At 28.3% G+C, this 17,444-nt stretch overlaps 1 protein-coding gene across 2 annotated transcripts in view; it reads right to left on the bottom strand.

Annotated features, from left to right (window-relative positions):
* The window catches only part of LOC107446102 (RUN domain-containing protein 1), a 33,164-nt gene that overhangs the window by 15,127 nt on the left and 593 nt on the right, over nt 1–17,444 (bottom strand). For both annotated transcript variants that reach the window (XM_021148823.4, XM_071180031.2), the window contains exons 2-9: nt 13,280–13,406; nt 11,862–12,003; nt 11,061–11,150; nt 8,849–8,956; nt 5,966–6,118; nt 4,563–4,653; nt 1,469–1,527; nt 99–173 (exon numbers count right to left, since the gene is read on the bottom strand). In XM_021148823.4, the coding sequence (XP_021004482.3) occupies nt 99–173; nt 1,469–1,527; nt 4,563–4,653; nt 5,966–6,118; nt 8,849–8,956; nt 11,061–11,150; nt 11,862–12,003; nt 13,280–13,398 (837 nt within the window). In that variant the 5' untranslated portion in view covers nt 13,399–13,406. The remainder of the gene's footprint in view (nt 1–98; nt 174–1,468; nt 1,528–4,562; nt 4,654–5,965; nt 6,119–8,848; nt 8,957–11,060; nt 11,151–11,861; nt 12,004–13,279; nt 13,407–17,444) is intronic.

The raw sequence follows: 17,444 nt of genomic DNA, 5'->3' as shown, positions 1-17,444 counted from the left end.
TACGGTAGAGTTTAGGTCCATATAAATTAAAAAAAAAGTTTTTTAAAAGGGGTTTTATTATTTAACTTTGCAAATCATGAAATAAGAGAAATACTTACTTGAGCTCGCATGGAACTTTTACCTGAGGAAAATTTTCCACTTCTAGAGCTTGAACCAGAATGATTATGAGAAGTCTGAAATTTAAGAGAAAAAATGTAATACTTTTATATACAACAAGTGCAACTTTTCTTTTAAAGCAAAGGTTTGACAGGAGCAAATTGAAAAGGATATTATATAAAAGGATATTAAAGGTTTGACAGGAGCAAATTAAAGGAAAATTTTTGCATATTAAACGTTTTTGAAAAGCTGGATTACGTATGTAAATTCTGTTACAAAAAAGTAAATAATCACTAGCCTTATCAGCAACAAGTGATTTGTATCTGTCTCAGAACCTTATGTATCTTGAATGTGGCATGCTGCTATCAAATTTCTTTCAAAATGTTAGGCTAAAGTTTAGATTCAATAGGGTTATTTGTTTTCTATACTGTTTGAAAGTTTAACTCTGAAAGTAATATGTTCTACAAAATTATTTTGCATTAATGTGTTTGAGCTTTTCTAAATAAAAACAAAGTAAATTCGATGGATTTTATTGCTGCGAAAGTTAGAATTTGCTATACCACGCAAATTTTAAATAATATTACAGGTTAACTGATAAAACAGTGTCATAAACTAAGCCTGAAGCCACGAAAAAGAGGAAAGATCATTGTTTTCATTATAATTTACAGTGATAAAAATCCATTAAAATGCTTGAAATGGGACTCTTGTAGAATAGTTTATAATTTCCAATGTGCTTAGTAAAAGACAAACTTACATAGAATAAAGAATCAGTAGTAATTAGAGCCTCAGTTTTATAAGCAAAAACTTAAATATTATTAAATAGCATTTAATTCACTAATGACAGAAAAATAAACTAGATTATTTGGTTATCAGGGAACAAACCTTTAGCGATGCTCTCCTGTAGCTGGAGATTTAGACCTTTTTGTAGTAATAATGAAACATTAAATGGCTTTTTTAACTTTTGGAGCATCCAACTTGTATACATTATTTTCTTTTCGCATCACTTTTTAATTGTAAATTTTTTTCCATTTAAGTATACCAACAATTATTTTTAAACAATAATCAGAATTTAATATGTAATCAAAATTATAAATTTACCGTTACTGAAAAAAAAGAGATTTTCCTTCAAAATTGCAAAACAGTCACAAAAATTAAAAGTCATTCCCAAACTGAAATAAAAAATTGTATCAGAATGGTCATTAAAATAAATTATTAATAAAAATTTTGGAAATTCGACATTTTCGATGTTTTTAAATTGCCATTTAATAGCTAAAAACTAAAGTTCATGGAAATGATAGAAAATCTGCAGAAATTGGTGTTTCTGTTTCAAAATAAAATACACAATTGATTTATAATGCTAAAATCAAATTACTTTTCGATGAACTGGGCAGTCACACGTGCAACGCGGTTTGCCATCTGATTCGGCTTCACCTAGTAAGATAAAATTAAAAAGTCATTAAATTTAATTAGTTAATAAATTTTAATTAGGTAATAAATGAGACAAACATTACAGAACATACAGTAGGGCTTTAGCCATAGCTTTAAAGGTTAGTATATTGAGTAAGTTAGTTTATAAATAAAGAAATAATCAAGATATTAAATATCAATGCAAAATGGAAGTTTAAGGCCACTCCTATTACTGAACTTTAAAACTCAAAATTTTTGTGTTTCCTATACATAGGCTTACATCTACTAATAATTTTTTCCGAATTTCAACGAGCTGCAGTCAGTAGCATAACTTAGAATCCTGCAAGCAAAATTTCTGATTTAGTTATCGATAATTTGCTATAGTGCACAAGGAAAAACTTTAATTTGTATACTACAAACTAAGTTTGATTACAAAAGAAAAACAAAATCAGAACAGAATCAAAGAAAAAAAAAAGTAAATTACTAGATTATATTGGAAGTCAAGGGGCCTGCATTTGACTAGAAAAAGACCTGAAGAGTTTTTGTGATTTAATTTAAAATTTGATGATTTAATTTAAAATTTGTTGGATGAAATCTGTCAATCTAGTATAAATGGATATTGATAAATTATCGTTATTTCCTTTCTCCCCCTCGTTTTTATCTAATGCACATCTGCAGTATTTCTACAATCAGGTGTCAATCTGCTCAGTAAAATAAGGAGAAAGCAAGAAAGCGAAAAGTAATAATGGTTCTTTATAGAGCTGTCTATAATAAGTATAGAAATAATCAAGTAGTTTTTGAGGTGGTCAGTATCAGTGGTGTGCCAAAAGAGAAGACAGAAAGCTCCAGGCATCCAATAGACCAGTGGTGCGCAAACTAGGGGTCGCCAAAAGTTTTTTGGGGGTCGCCAAATTTTTATGAAATGCATTAACCCTGCATGCTGCATACTATACAGTGTACATATAAAGAGTGAAGCGCCGCCACTAACTGTTTAATTGCAATTTCATGATGTCCACTCTTTCTTTGACCGTAATGCGTAATGTATTCCCTATCTGGCTATCCGTGGAAAAACAATATCCCGTTTTATGCAAGAATGCCATCAGAGTGTTAATACAATTTGCATCAATGTATTTATGTGAAACTGGATTTAGCAAACTAGTTTCAATAAAAACTAAATACCGCTCGCGTTTAAACCCTGAAGATGGTACGCGAATTGCAATTAGTAACATACATCCAAACATCGATGAGATAATTAGAAACTTGCAGCCACATACATCTCATTAAAGGGCAATTACTGATTTTTGAGTTTTACAAAAAGTATTTTCTTAAAATTATAAATAAAAATTAATATGAGTTAAATATGATGATGTTTTTATTCGATGAAACGAAAGAAATGCGAGAAATATACATCATATTTGTGAACATTTATCTCTAGGGGTCGCCGAAAATTTTCTCTCTACAAAAAGGGTCGCAGTCGAAAAAAGTTTGAGCACCACTGCAATAGACAATTAAGCACATTTATTCCAGCTAACTAGTATTACTCTTATTAGGAAATCAAAATTTTTATTAGATAAATACTTAGTTTAATCAAAATATTTTATGAAAAATAAAATATAATAATGATGTGATATATAACAAATTTAATAATGAATTTTTAGTTTAATAAAACTTGAATATTTTTCACATTTAATTTTAATAATTTACAGAATATAAATAATATATCCACATACATTTATACAAAAATAAATTAAATTTTTTTATCAATTTCAATCCAATGTTTCTTCCTCTTGATTTAGTAAGATAAAAAAAAGGAACATTATAACACTCCTCTTTTTAGGAGCTTCTCAATGAGAAGTTTGTCCTGAGCTTTCACACGCCCCTACACTAAACGGCACTGGGTCATCATCTATAACACTTAAATCAGAGATATCAAACCTATGGCATGAATAACATGTGACATATATTTCGATGGTATGCGAGAGATAGATATTAAATCAGCTTTATTTGCTAATATTCGTTGAAAACATTAAAAAAAATTCCATTGTTAGCAGCCATAATAGACAGATGCACAAAAAAGTAAGATCCTGATGCAATTATGAAATTCTCCAGTAAGGGTGAATATAGTACTTCTCTATGGATGTCCATATTGTAGGTTGGTAAGTACTTTATTTACATCGCACTAGAGTTGCACAATGGGTTATTGGCAATCGTCTGGGAAACATCCCTGAGGATGATCTGAAGACATGCCATCACAATTTTGAACTTTTGCAGAGAAGATGGCTCCCTTGCTTTGGTAGCCCGACAACCTGTGCACACAGTCAAACACTTTACCATAGAACAATTTAACGAGGACCCATACCGCGCACCCTTGGTCCCTAAGCAAGCTGATCAAAGTGGTCACCCACCCCCTTATAGAGCGCAGCCATTGATGCTTGATTTCGGTCTTCTACCAGGATCTTTACGTGCCCACTGTGGGACTTATTGTAAAAATCTAAAAATCCCAATTTCCTTTTATTGCTTACCACAAAAAGTACTCACTTTGAGATACTTCACCTTGATAATTAAACTGAGGTATTTTTAAAATACTTTTTATTCAATTTCCATTTGAAGCAAGTTAAAAACTAAATTGTAAATATAGTTACACCAGGTAATTTTATAGTTTAAAATCAATGCAGAACAGCTTGAGGTTTATTTGTAAGGGGAAAATTAACAAGTGGCACATTTGACTCATGAAAAGAGTAATTTAACTGGCACACTAATCTTAAAAGGTTCCCCATCTCTGATTTAGATGGTAATCTAATGTAAGTTTTTTATAAAAATATCCAGTTGTCAAGCAAAGAAGTAATTTTAACAGATAAAGACAAGGAATTAGTGTTTCTATTTATTTAAATTTGAAAAAAAAAAATCCTGATCATTATAATTTTTTAAATATTAGTACAAAGCTTTTATATACTGAATAACAATAATAAAAAAAATAAATATATGAGGTTTCTTTTGGGATATTTCAATAGTAGGAGTGGCACTTAAAATATATTAGTATGGTAGTAGGATGTTAGTACCTTGAAGGAACTCAATGAATCTTTCCAGATCAGATATTTGAGTTTTTAACTGACTCACAAGTTGTTCTTTCATCTTTGCTGGATTCACAAGCTTAAGTAAAATATTAATAAAAAGAAAGAGAAAATGCATAAGAGATGAGTGAGGCATAATATACAATTGATGCAGTTAAACAGTGTTTTATTATTAACATTAACAAGTTTATAAACAGAGTATTAAAAAAGAAAGTTAGTAATTTCAACAATGATTCAGAAAAAAAACATATTTAGTGAAACAATTTTTTTCCAGTTAACTCTTCAAGAGTTGCGCTGGAGTAAAATTGCACTTAAATTTGCCTGCTATGCACATCTTTACAATGAAATAACATGGAGAAAATAAATATCCTGATGCAGTTAAAAGATTGGAAATAGCCAGGATAAACATTCAGAGAGTTAAGGCACTTATACTAGGACTTTTTTTCTTGACAACGAAAGCTTCAAAAATACCCCTAAAAAAGACAATCATTTCATCTATTTAAAATGCTATTTTTAAATCACCACCTTAGGATATAATCATTTAACAATTTACTAAATTAGTTCCCATAACAAATCAATACCGCTGGGGGTACTGAATTGGAGATTGATCGTTCTCTGGTTCAGGTCAAAATTATGATCTGTGGATGAATGAATGGATCTGTCCTATAAACGGGCTGTGACGTGTGTGTGAGGCTGAAGTCGAATTCTTGGCCATAGATGGCGCCATTGAAAAACAAAAAACGCACTCTCTGCCTTAAATTCGTTTGGTTTCACCAAGCAGACAACAACCAAATTAGAACCATAGGTTAATTGAACAAGCATTTTTTAGAAAATTGTTTTAAATGGAACAAAGACAGTATTAGTATTAAGAATAAAATTAATCACATTAAAAGTAAATATTAAATTTTTTTAACAGAAATTGTTAGAAATAAGCAATTCTTCCCCTACCCATATAAGCATACTTTTATTAAATAAAACTTTTTATTCATGATCAAGAGGAGAAATTGAGATTCGTACAAAGTGCAATATGGATGAAGCTACTCAACATCTTCTGAGTTGTGTTGCCTTGGTGCGGATGACCTTTTAAGGCAACCTGACATAGTGCTGTGGGTAATGAGGACAAATAAACTCACGAATCTTATCTGATTCAGATTAGAAGGATAAGAAAGCAGAAGAATCTTTTTCTTGATTAAATTTCTTTCTATTCAATGATTTGTACAAAATAAAAAGATTTTTCTTTTAAAATTTAAAATAAACATAGTGTTTATAGATCATCTATTGAAAAAGTTAAATTATCACTTGAAATACTTGTCACAAGCAGTGCAACAAAAATACACAATATTTTAAAGGCGAACAAATAATATTTATTTAAACTATAAATAATGTAATACCTCTTTTATTGCACAGTCAACTTGGGAACGCAACTCATCAGGACTTAACTTGTCTAGTTCATCGAAATTTAATTGAAGTTTCCCTTTAAGTTGTTCAATGACGACCGACTGACGTTCAAAAAGCATGCTTTGGGGCATACTTGCTTGTCCAGTCTAGAATAATAGTTTCTGAACTCAATATGTTAAAAAACATAATCAATTTGTAACAAAAACCAATACAATTTAAACAAAATAATCAGTCTTTGAGACCTATATCCTCAGTATAAATACATTATTAAAAATCAAAAATTAATTGTTAAAAAAAAATTGAAATGGAGGATGTTATTTTATGTTCATTCATAAAAATCAAGAAGACTCTTTATAATCTCTTGAAATAATCAGGAAGGGGGAGTCATAGAAAAAAAAGTCAATTAAATAACATAAATTATCATTTCTAATATTCATTATTTCCTGAATGAAATTTTCAGTAATATATATTACAGACATAAATAACACATAAGTACAATTGTGTTTTGTAGACCATTGGTAAATCAAGCTCTACTATTATTAAAAATATTTATGAATACTCATAACACATAAATAAGACATACGAATTACAATTTCATAATTCTTTAAATTTTATATAAAATTTAAAATGTTATTTTTAAAAAAAATTGATAATTGATTTAATTTATAAAAATTTACATTAACTATTTAAATATTCAAAGCTATTACATAATCTTGTGGTTTCAAATGTTGCACATAATGCATCTTGTAAGGGTACAACTTCAGAATTTTTTTTGAAATAAGGCACAAATTTGTATATATTGTGCATAATGCTAGAGTTATTGAACGATTACTTGCACCTGAACATTTTAGCAAATTTAACTTTCACCACAATTGTTAACTGTGTTACACTTCTTCCTCTTCCTCATGCAACATCAAACTAACACATTAAGTAATGATTCAAACTAACAAAGTAAGTTTTTAACTGCATTTATAAACATGGGTTATTATCTCAAGTTCTTTACTTGCATGTAAGCACTAAATGGCGCTGAAGCATTTCAAGGGCTGTAAGTTTAAAGTATAAAAATTAAGAGCAAAATTGCCACCAAGCTTAAGAATGCTGATTCTCTAATGGGAACAATTTGTACAATACCAACATGGATTTGCAGATATACAATTGGTAATAATTTCAGTAATTCCTGTACTTAAATGAAAAATTAAAAAAAAAAAAAAAAAAAAACTAAGATTTTTTCTTTTGAAAGTTACGCAAAAATTTCTTTTGGATTTTTTTTCTTCAAACAGGGGAGAAAATAGTCTAAATATGGAAAATCATTAAGTAGTAGTAAAATAAGAGGATTCTCTTCTGAAAAACAGAGTATGATATAGTGAGAGGGGGAATAGAAAGGTAGGAGTTTTTCATATATTTCTCCCACATCGAACGCTTTTATGCCATCGAATTAAGAGTAATTGTCTCTAATACTGGAAACAGACTAATATTGTACTTGACGGCTCTATGAAGACTTTGTCATTCATTTTGTTATTTACTTTGTTTCATAGCATATAACACAATTTTTGAATTTAAAATTTCTTCAATTCTTTTTTAGATAAATAATATTTATTCTTCCTGTTACCTTCAACAAAAATTTGGAAAATTACAAAAATTCAGGACATTTATTGAAATGTTTAATAACTAAGGACATTAAAAAACACTTTCTCTTTTTAGGGATTTTAAGGACAACTTTGAGCCCTGCATTCCTCAAATATTGGTAAACTTTCATGGCGTGTTCAGTGAAAGGGAATTATTACTTCGAACTATACACATCACATTTATAGAGAAATTACCAGAGCTACTCATTTCCATATGGTTTCAATAGTAAACTGCCATTTATTAGCAAAATTTCAAATTTTTTTTTTTCTCTGATAGAAGACTTCATTCTATGATCTAAATTCTCCACTGTATAATCGATTGGTTCCCAAAAAGTACCCCACAGAGACCTAAGGTTCTATGGAAGGGTCACAGAAGCGCTAAGAAATAAAACTTTTTCAAAACCACTTACGACTTTTGAGACCTGCGGTTATATTTATATTCATCAACAATTTCTTATTTATTTAATATTTCAGTCATTTTTAAGAAATCGCTTACAAAAATTGGTGATGAAAAGACAGTATTTTTTTTCAAAACTATTTCTAATAAGAATATATTAAATAAATTATGAAAGAGAATGGCACTTACATTAAAACTTTTTAATTAATATTTCCCATCAAACTTTTCAATTCAAAGAAAAGTAACTAAATTCAACAATAAAGAAATGAGTTTCTTTGATAACCATTCTCAAAATTTATAACAATTAATTTATTCCACAATCTTAATTCATTTTTATCCCAACATTAATTCAGCTTATTTTATTCATTTTGATCTTATGCTAAACAGTTTCAAAATTAGACTACACACCACTCAAAGTTTGTGAATTCAAATGTCTAAAATAAAATTTAATTTTAAAACTATTATTTATAAAATGATGAAAAAACGAAAACTAATATTTTCAAAATGATTAGAAGCTTTTCTTTGAATAGGTTTACAATTGTTAATAAACTTTATTCGTTGTTGGGGTCAGCAGCCAGAAAATGTTTCAAATTGCTTATCTAAATAAAATATATTTGAAGTTTCATTCAGACGCGTTTAGTAGAGCTAATGCAACAAGCTTTTGAGTACCACCAGTTTCATTTTAATCACCCTATGTATGTCAGTAAGTTATTCACATTGTATAAATAACTAAAACCATTAAAAAATCACATTATTAGGTAAGCAAATATGTGGAAAAGGAACTGGAGGTTTTAAACCCGCTCTAAAGAAAGCCAATAATTTAAGAAAATAAATGATAAATTAAGTATAACAACCTCGTAGGCATAGTTTTCAAGATCTTCAAGTTGTTCTTTAAGTTTATCAATTAACTCTTTTTGACGAGTTCTTTGTTGTTCAAGCTTTACCTCCTGATTTTGTTCATGCTGTAAAACAATGTAGCCATTATTATATAAATACTTGTAAATTGAAAACATTTTACTCTAAAAAATTATAACTAGCACTACACTCCGTATTAAGCTTTAAACTTACACATGAATACTCCTTTAAAATTAAGGTTGCAATAAATGTTTACTTTTATACAAATCTAGTTCCAAAAAAGAAATTTGAAAATTTTTATACCTAGATATATTTTTTTAGAAAAATAATTATCAAATTGTTTTTTACACGTTTTTTTTTAAAGAGAAAGCAATTCTTTCTTAAATTTTCCAGTTCTGTTTCAGAGTTTTTTTTATTTTTAAAAACACCAAGGTTCAGTAAAACACCAATAACACAAAATGTAAATTGTTTTTAATATAAATACATAAATTATCATCAATGATTCAAATGATTCAATGATGATCAAATGATTCAAATCAATGATCAAATGACTCAATGATTGTCAATGATTCAAATTAAGGAACCAGTGGGAAAAAGAAAATTTACAACATATATTTTTTTTTCAAATTTGATGTATGTTCATAGGAAAACAATAATGTAATTACTTGTAAAAACAATGAAGAAAATAATTAGCCATGCTTTAGAATTTGTGTAGTAACAGGACAACAACTGCTTCACTTTCTACTCAAGTTTTAACAAATTTGTAAAGAATTCAATAGTAAAGCTTGTAAAATAAGGATAATTACGCTCACTCTTTAAGAGATTCACTGTAAGTTAACTGCAATAAACTTGCATTTCTTGCAGATATGTATTTTTGATTAGTAGCGGTGGAAGAATTACTTAAAATGAAAGATACTAAACTAAAAATAACTTTAATATAGTTATCATAAGAAACTTTTTTTACAAAGTAAAAACAGAAGTAACTCTGTGGTAAGAATAAAAAAATATCTTTCTAACGGAAAAAATTAAAGTTTTTTTTAAATAAACATATAAAATTTTCTCACAGATAAAGCTGTAAATTAATGCATAAGAAGTTATAAATGCCTCTTATTGTACTGCAATCTGCTGATAATAGAGAGAACCTCCAACAGGAATAAGGTGAATAAAAAAAATAACCACAAAATTGGAGAATTTCTGCCAATGCATACACGCACAGCGAGCATTCATATTATCTAACTATGAATAATAATAAGTAGCACATTTCAATACAGAGCTGCATAATTTGAGATTTGATGAAATAATGACATAAATCATAAACAGCTGAGTAGGAAAAAATTGTAGCAAGAAGGCACAGGCTATCATTTTGTGGTGTAACTATTATCACAATTATCAAACATCAGTACACTAGTATATAAGACATGCTAACTCGATTGGATCTGGAGGTACCTATAGATATATGACAGTTGATAATGTCGGTAATCTAGCCCCTACATTGGTGACTTTTGGACAATATCTGAGCATGCCTACTTCAACAGAAAGGCCTTCTTTGATGGCTGGAACACAGTGAACAGTTGACTTGCTATTTGAGACTGCGTCCTCCTTGCGGTGTTGCTTTTCAGCCTCATTCACACACAACAAAATCCCGCATAAACTAGACTGCTAATAGCAACACAGGAGAGACTGACCACACACAATTGTGAACTTAATACATCTCTCACGACAAACCCTCAAAACTCTGTGAACTTAACAAAGCTCTGCTAAACTTACGCAAATACGGCAACTAATGGTATCCGTTCATCGAATTCCATTCCTGATAAAATTTTGGTGGGGGAGTATTTTGACGTAACTACCATTACAATTATCAATTCACTAGTATATAAGGCATGCTAACTCGATTCAATCTTGGTATACCTTTTGATAGAAGAAGGTTGGCATCGACTATAACTCTTATCCCCATAACTTTATTTTTCTGTGACACATCCTATTACCAGCTACTATTACCAGCAACCTATTACTTCATTGCATTGCAAAAACTCATGCAGAAATAATTTTGCATTAATTTTAGTTGTAATTAGCATTTTATAGAAGCAATGGCAGAAATAATGGCAGATCAATACTGTACCACTTAAAAGAACAATTTATAAAATAAAATAAAATGAGATACAAAAAGTTATAAAACTTGATGATAAATATACATATAAAAATGCTTACAATGATTTGAGACAAATCTAATCCATTTTCATATTCTCGAATATCTGGAATACCTCGAAATGCAAACTCTTCTAATTCCTTTAATAAGTTCTAAACAGAGAAAAGCTAATTTAAGAATTCAGTAGCTCTACAATTAAAATTGTTCTACAATGAAAATTAAGAAAAAAAAAAATAAATGAATAATTAAATTCATTTAAATGACATTTTGAAGTCTTTTATCTGCAAAATCGTGATAATTTGTTATAATTGTTTTCTCAGCATTAATGGAAATTAGTTTATGTACATTTTCAATTTATTTTTAGCTCTAATATAAATGGAAAAAAAGCAAAAACTTTTTGGTATTTATAAAACATTGATTATCTTAGAAAATATTGTAATGTGTTGTTGTCCAGGTTGGAAATAACTATCATGCTTTTATTATATTATCATATTTCCACAACACAAACTACATCACAAACAAAAATAACAGTCAGACAAAAAAAAACAAATAATATAAAAATTCCGAGAAAGAAAATGTTCAAGGCATTGTTCTCAATTCCAGTTTTAGGATCGAACTCTCTCTCTCTCATCACAAAAAAATGGCGCCTTTCTCCAAGACTTTGGCATGCATAACGCTCACAATATTAACAATATTTGAAATTAAACAGTTTTGTAATAAGATAAGTCTTTTATCATAAATTAAATCCTAAACACACTATTACTTGTTAAATTTATTACTTGTTAGAATTAAAATACAGCTTATTGTAATAGTAAATAAACTGATTAAAAATTTTTAGAAATAAAACTATAATTAATTATAACCTCCTTTTCTTCTTGTGAAGCATCAACAATCTGTTTAAGTCGGAACTGCACTTGAGCAAAATGTGTTGTAAGGGCAATTAAAGATGAGTTGAGTTGCTCCTGTTCTTCTTCAAGCCTTTGAAGTCTTTCAGCTTCATTAATGCTAACAAATAAAAGTTAAAATTAAAAAGAATTTTCTTTTAAAGAAAAATTTACAGGCGAACATCAATTTTAAAACACTATATATTCAAATTCTAATTTAACTAAATGGGAATAATTTAAAAAATTTAATCAGATCATTTTCAAACATTGTTTGGTGCTTTATAGGATCAATTCTAATAGTTTAGTTTATAGGATAAATTCTAATAATTTAGTTTATAGGATAAATTATAATAGTTAATAATTTCTAGTTTAATTATTTTAAAGTTCAATTTAGATTTAACAGATTACACTGAATCATAGAATGTTATATTTTCTGCTCTTTAGTTGTTTGAGAATAATTTAATTTTTACTATTTAAAAAATTAAAGAAAATTGATAATTCAAGAATTATAGGACAAAATCATTTTAATCTAAGATCAAAATGATTTTGTCCAATAAATTCTTAAAGTTTTTGAAATATATTATAAGATTGATTTATTACAGTAAAACATGAATTTAAGGTTAGAATTTTGGTGCATTTTTAATTAATGGAAATTAGTCTGGAAAACAGTTATAAAATTTTTAGCTAGTCATATAGTTTTTCCAGTTCTTGGTTAAAAGGCAGATGATTAGACATAGACCTTTCAAGGACCACACTCGACCTATGAGCCATAAGTTGTACACCTTTTCACCCTAAAACGCCACTTAAAATCATTAATTTTCTTTTTTTAAATCTTCATCTACTCAGCTTTTCAATCAAAGATTTCGGTAGAAGTAACCAAATAATATATAATTCGTAGAACATCAGAATCAGAAAATACCAATGTTTCTGATTGAAAATCAATATTAACCTACCCATAATTATGAATATTATCTTCTCAACAAAGCTCACCAACTATCACAGAGATATTACAAAATGATTTGAATCAGATATCTACGCACACCAACAAAAGGTTAGTTAACGCAAAATAATAAAAAATTACTAATAAAAAGGATTGACATTGAGAATATTTAAATTAAAAATATGAATTTAAAGTATGGTTAAACACAATTAAAAAAATGGATAATAGATTTAAGAGAAGGAATATTTTTTAAAACTATTTATTAAGAAAGAAATTATAATCAATCAAACTACTCAAATGATATAGTTAAAAATAGAAAGGTATAAAAAAGACAGTTTTAAAATTAAAGTACTTTTTCCCTAAATATTTTCAGATCCATTAAAAAAAAATCTTGATTAGGTGTAGTATAAAATTATTTTATAATTACTTAATATAGAAAAAAAATGAACTAAATTACTTTTCAAAATCTGAACAAGAAGTGTACATCAAATCATCAGAAGGTTGAGTATCATCATCATTAGATAGATATTCACAATCAGAACATGTTAGAGCAGGAGTACTACGGCATTCATTCATTTTTCTTTCTAAATAAAGAAATGCAGATCGATAATTTACAAAATGCTAGAAAATATTCAAAGATAATGCTTCCTGTTTCACAATGGTTTAATATCATATAAATATTTTTATAAACAATATTTACTGCATGCAGTACTTTAATCATAAATCATCAATTAAATCAGCAAAGAAAAAACAAATATAAGATTAAATAGAACTCTGGATGGTCAAACAGTTAATAGACTAATTAATGCTACATATGTTAGAAAAATTTCTTCCATTTTGAGTTAAGAATTATTTTTAATATACTAACAACTAGGGCTTCGACATTTAATTTACTAGAAAATTACACAGAAAACATGAAAAATTATTTATTACTGAAGTACAGTTTTAAAAAAAACCCCATTGTAATGTTTACTTTAGCTCTAACTCAGTGGTCAGAAGTAGCGTTCTAAAAATAATGAGATTATTGCAGTTGCTAATTTTTTATAGTTTGCAATTTTTTGAAAAAGAAAAAAAAGAGCAGAGTAAGTAGTGCGATAAAAAAGGTAGTAGGCTGTAGCGATTCCAGGCAACTACTTTTAACGTTAGCTCAGTAAAGAAAAGGTTAAATCTCAAAGATTATTTTTAATCTTATTGGTACAAATCTTCGTGGGTCCGTCTATGGCATAAGTCACCAAACTTTTTTGATCATCGACCCCTACATAATTTTTCGAAATCTCCATCGACCCCCATAAAAGGTAATTATCTGTTAATTAAAATAAAACTCTATTAGATACTGTGTGATACATTTATTTTATGATTTTAAACATTTATTAAAGTAATAGTACATTGTGTAATAATAGTTTTATGAAAAATATATTAATGTTGAAATTTAAATACCTTAATATTTATTAAATAATAAGTAATTATGAAAAAGTAGAAATAATAAGTAAAGTAACTACAGATTTATTGCTTCTTAATCAATGAGATGGGTGTGTCTGGTGTTTTTTTTGCAAGGTGTGCTATATTGGGTTCAAAATTGGTCAATTTTAATCTTAAATCCCCTCGAAACTCCACATTTAATTTATTTCTGCACTTAGTTAAGATTGAATTTACGTGACTGAAACCGGCTTCAACCATATAGGAACTTGGAAATGCTACCATAAATGGCTGAGCTATTTTGTAAAGTTTTACATATTTTCGTATTATATTTATATTTGTCCAAAATTTGCTTATTGTTAAATTTTCAAAAAACGTCTTTGCTTCAAGATCCGATAATAATTCAGCAAGCTCATCTTGCAGGTTGATGTCCACGTTTTCAATTTGAGTAGAAAATAGCGCAATAATCCAATCAGGGATGTCAATGTTTTCCAAATAAACAAAGCGCAGTTTAAAATTGTCGCTCAATTTTTGAAGATGATCTGCACATATTTCCAAGTCTTCTTCTTTTATTCCATCTGTATCAGATTTGAGAAATACTGATAATCCTTACGTAGCAATGAAGATCTAAATAAATTTAATTTTACTTGGAAGCCTAACAGTATTGTTTGAGCTTCGATAATTGTCTAAACAAAGTTGCAAGGAAAAGATGTAACATCATTAAATTTTCCAAATAAGACGGCTAAATAAAAAATATGGTTCTCATTGTTTTGGAGTTCATCACTCAGAACAGGGTTTATTTCGCTGAGAAATTCAGCAGTGGAGTCAAATAACTTAACGAGCCTTTGCAAGCATACACCTCTAGACAACCATCTAACTTCGGTGTGCAGAAGTAATTGGTTAAATAACTTGTCGTTTTCTTCACAATGCTTGGAAAATATTCTTGATTTAAGAGGTTGGGCTTTAATTTAATTGATACACTTAATACAAAACTGTAAAGCTTTAGGTAAAGCCCATCTGTGGCTACCACTATTTTATTTTCAAGTGGAATATCATATTTATTAATTTATTTAAATATTCTTGTAAACATCTAAAAATTGTCTCTCCTTCTCCATCAGTTTCAAAATATTTAACAAATAAAAATTCATCAATGACTTGTCCTTTAATTTTACTGAAATATCTAATGTACATCATAAGAATAGCAGAAACGCCAAAAACAGATGCATCAAGTTGAATAGAGAACTTTCAATTTTAAATACGTAAATACTTGTTTCACCCCAATAAATATACGTTTATTAATTTATGTTCTATAAAGAAGCTAATATTAAGTCAATCATAAAAAAATTCACAAAGTTTACAAACTCAATTAAGCATGTGTGATTTGCGTATTAAGGACTGTTTTTTCTTCGATCCCCAATCTACCCTTCCGATTCGGATCGACCCCCGCTTTTGTTAAATAGACCCCTGGGGGTCTATATAGACCACTTTGGTGGAGCCCCTGTGGTGGAGCATTAATAAGAACTAAGTATTGGTCAAATCTTCAAATGGGTATGTACCCTTATGAAACATCGATGTTATTTTAATGGAAGACAATATTTTTCGCTGCAATTTTTAATGTACTTCATTCCATAGGAGAAATAAAAGAGCATCAAACACTTAATTTGCAAATATTTGATAATTTCCTAGAATTCCTTAAATTAAATATTAACGTAAAAAGTTGATGGATAAAAGAGCACATTTGTAAAAAATGGTTAGTTATGGTTGTGTAATGGTAATGTTTTGGTTAACAAGCTGACATTAGATAAACACCAATAAAATTTTCTTACAAATATGACAAAATAGCCAATTTTTTTATAATATAAAACTATTTTTAACATGGGTGTAAACTAAGTTCTCCAGAAAAATTTGTATCCTAAAAGTAGTGAAGTAGCGACTAGATTTTGAAAGTAGTTTATAGTTACGACATTTTAAAAAGAGTAGAGTTGTATGTAACTACAAAAATAATGTAGTTTTTATGACCATTGCTCTAACTAAATTGGTGATTTAAAACTGGCAGGCATAATTAAAATTTTTTTCAAAAATAAGTCAATTAAAAAAAAAAAAAGATTTTTAAGGATAAGCAAACAGTAAATTTTATTGATGTTCTGTTATGCCAAAATAAAAAAACATTACAGCTCATACACATAAATATACAAATGCATGCTGTGCTTTTAATATACAATCAATTTTGAATGTATTCATGGTTACTGGTGGTATCTCAAAAGTACAATAACAGAGGTGTAAAATTACAATTTTATCCAGTTTAATAGGCCAGGGCTCCATTTCCTAACATTACGAGTGTCGAGTTATAAAATAGAAGCCTTGAAAACAGTTTTTATGTACTTTTAGATAATAGTAACACATGTAGCTTATTAACATAATTAATCAGTTTATCACATTATTTTCAAGATATCTCCTGGGAAAATTATAATTAATATTCGCTTTGCAGGAAAGTTTTTAAATGATTGCATGTTTGTTGTAATACCTATTTACAGGTACGGTAAATTTACGAGTTAATTCTTCAGCTCTCTTTAAATATGTATATAAATAAGCATATGTATATTTATATACACACATTTAGATCATATACAGTATACTTTTGATATCTCAAAATTGAAGGGATGTTAAAAAATTTACTAGCGAGTTTTCGAGATAACAAGCTCAGAACAGAACTAAATATGTTCTTAAAAGTTGAAAAATCTAATAAAAAATATTGCCTTAAAAAGTACAGTCATGAAATATAAGAAAAGCTACAAATATGTATGCATAGATTGTTGACTGTAAGTCTAAATGCAACAATGATAATTTTATTTTTAAAAGTAAGAAAAAAAAAAAATTATGCATTAAATAGAAAAGAATTGGTTCACAATAAACCTACATTGTGTTGACATAACAAGGTTTTGAGAAGAAACTCTTCGACTTGAAAATCAAATAAATATTAGGTGGATATATAATGCAAAGGGAAAAAATATTTTTTAGACATAAAAAGGTTTTCGAGATATCATGAGTATACTATAAATATTTATTTCAGAAATCTGTTTATAACATGTAAAAACTTAGTGTTCTTGAACTAAAGGGATGGTGATCACCGTAAATAGATGACTTATTAAAAAATCCTTATATAATAAATTTAAAGAATGCCAATTTTTGTTTCTTTCCCTGAAACA

The sequence above is a fragment of the Parasteatoda tepidariorum genome, chromosome 1 (genome assembly GCF_982258835.1).
Source record: "Parasteatoda tepidariorum strain Cologne lab strain chromosome 1, Ptep-v5.0, whole genome shotgun sequence".
In the NCBI taxonomy this organism is placed as follows: domain Eukaryota; kingdom Metazoa; phylum Arthropoda; class Arachnida; order Araneae; family Theridiidae; genus Parasteatoda; species Parasteatoda tepidariorum.
This window is presented reverse-complemented; position numbering and strand designations above follow the sequence as displayed.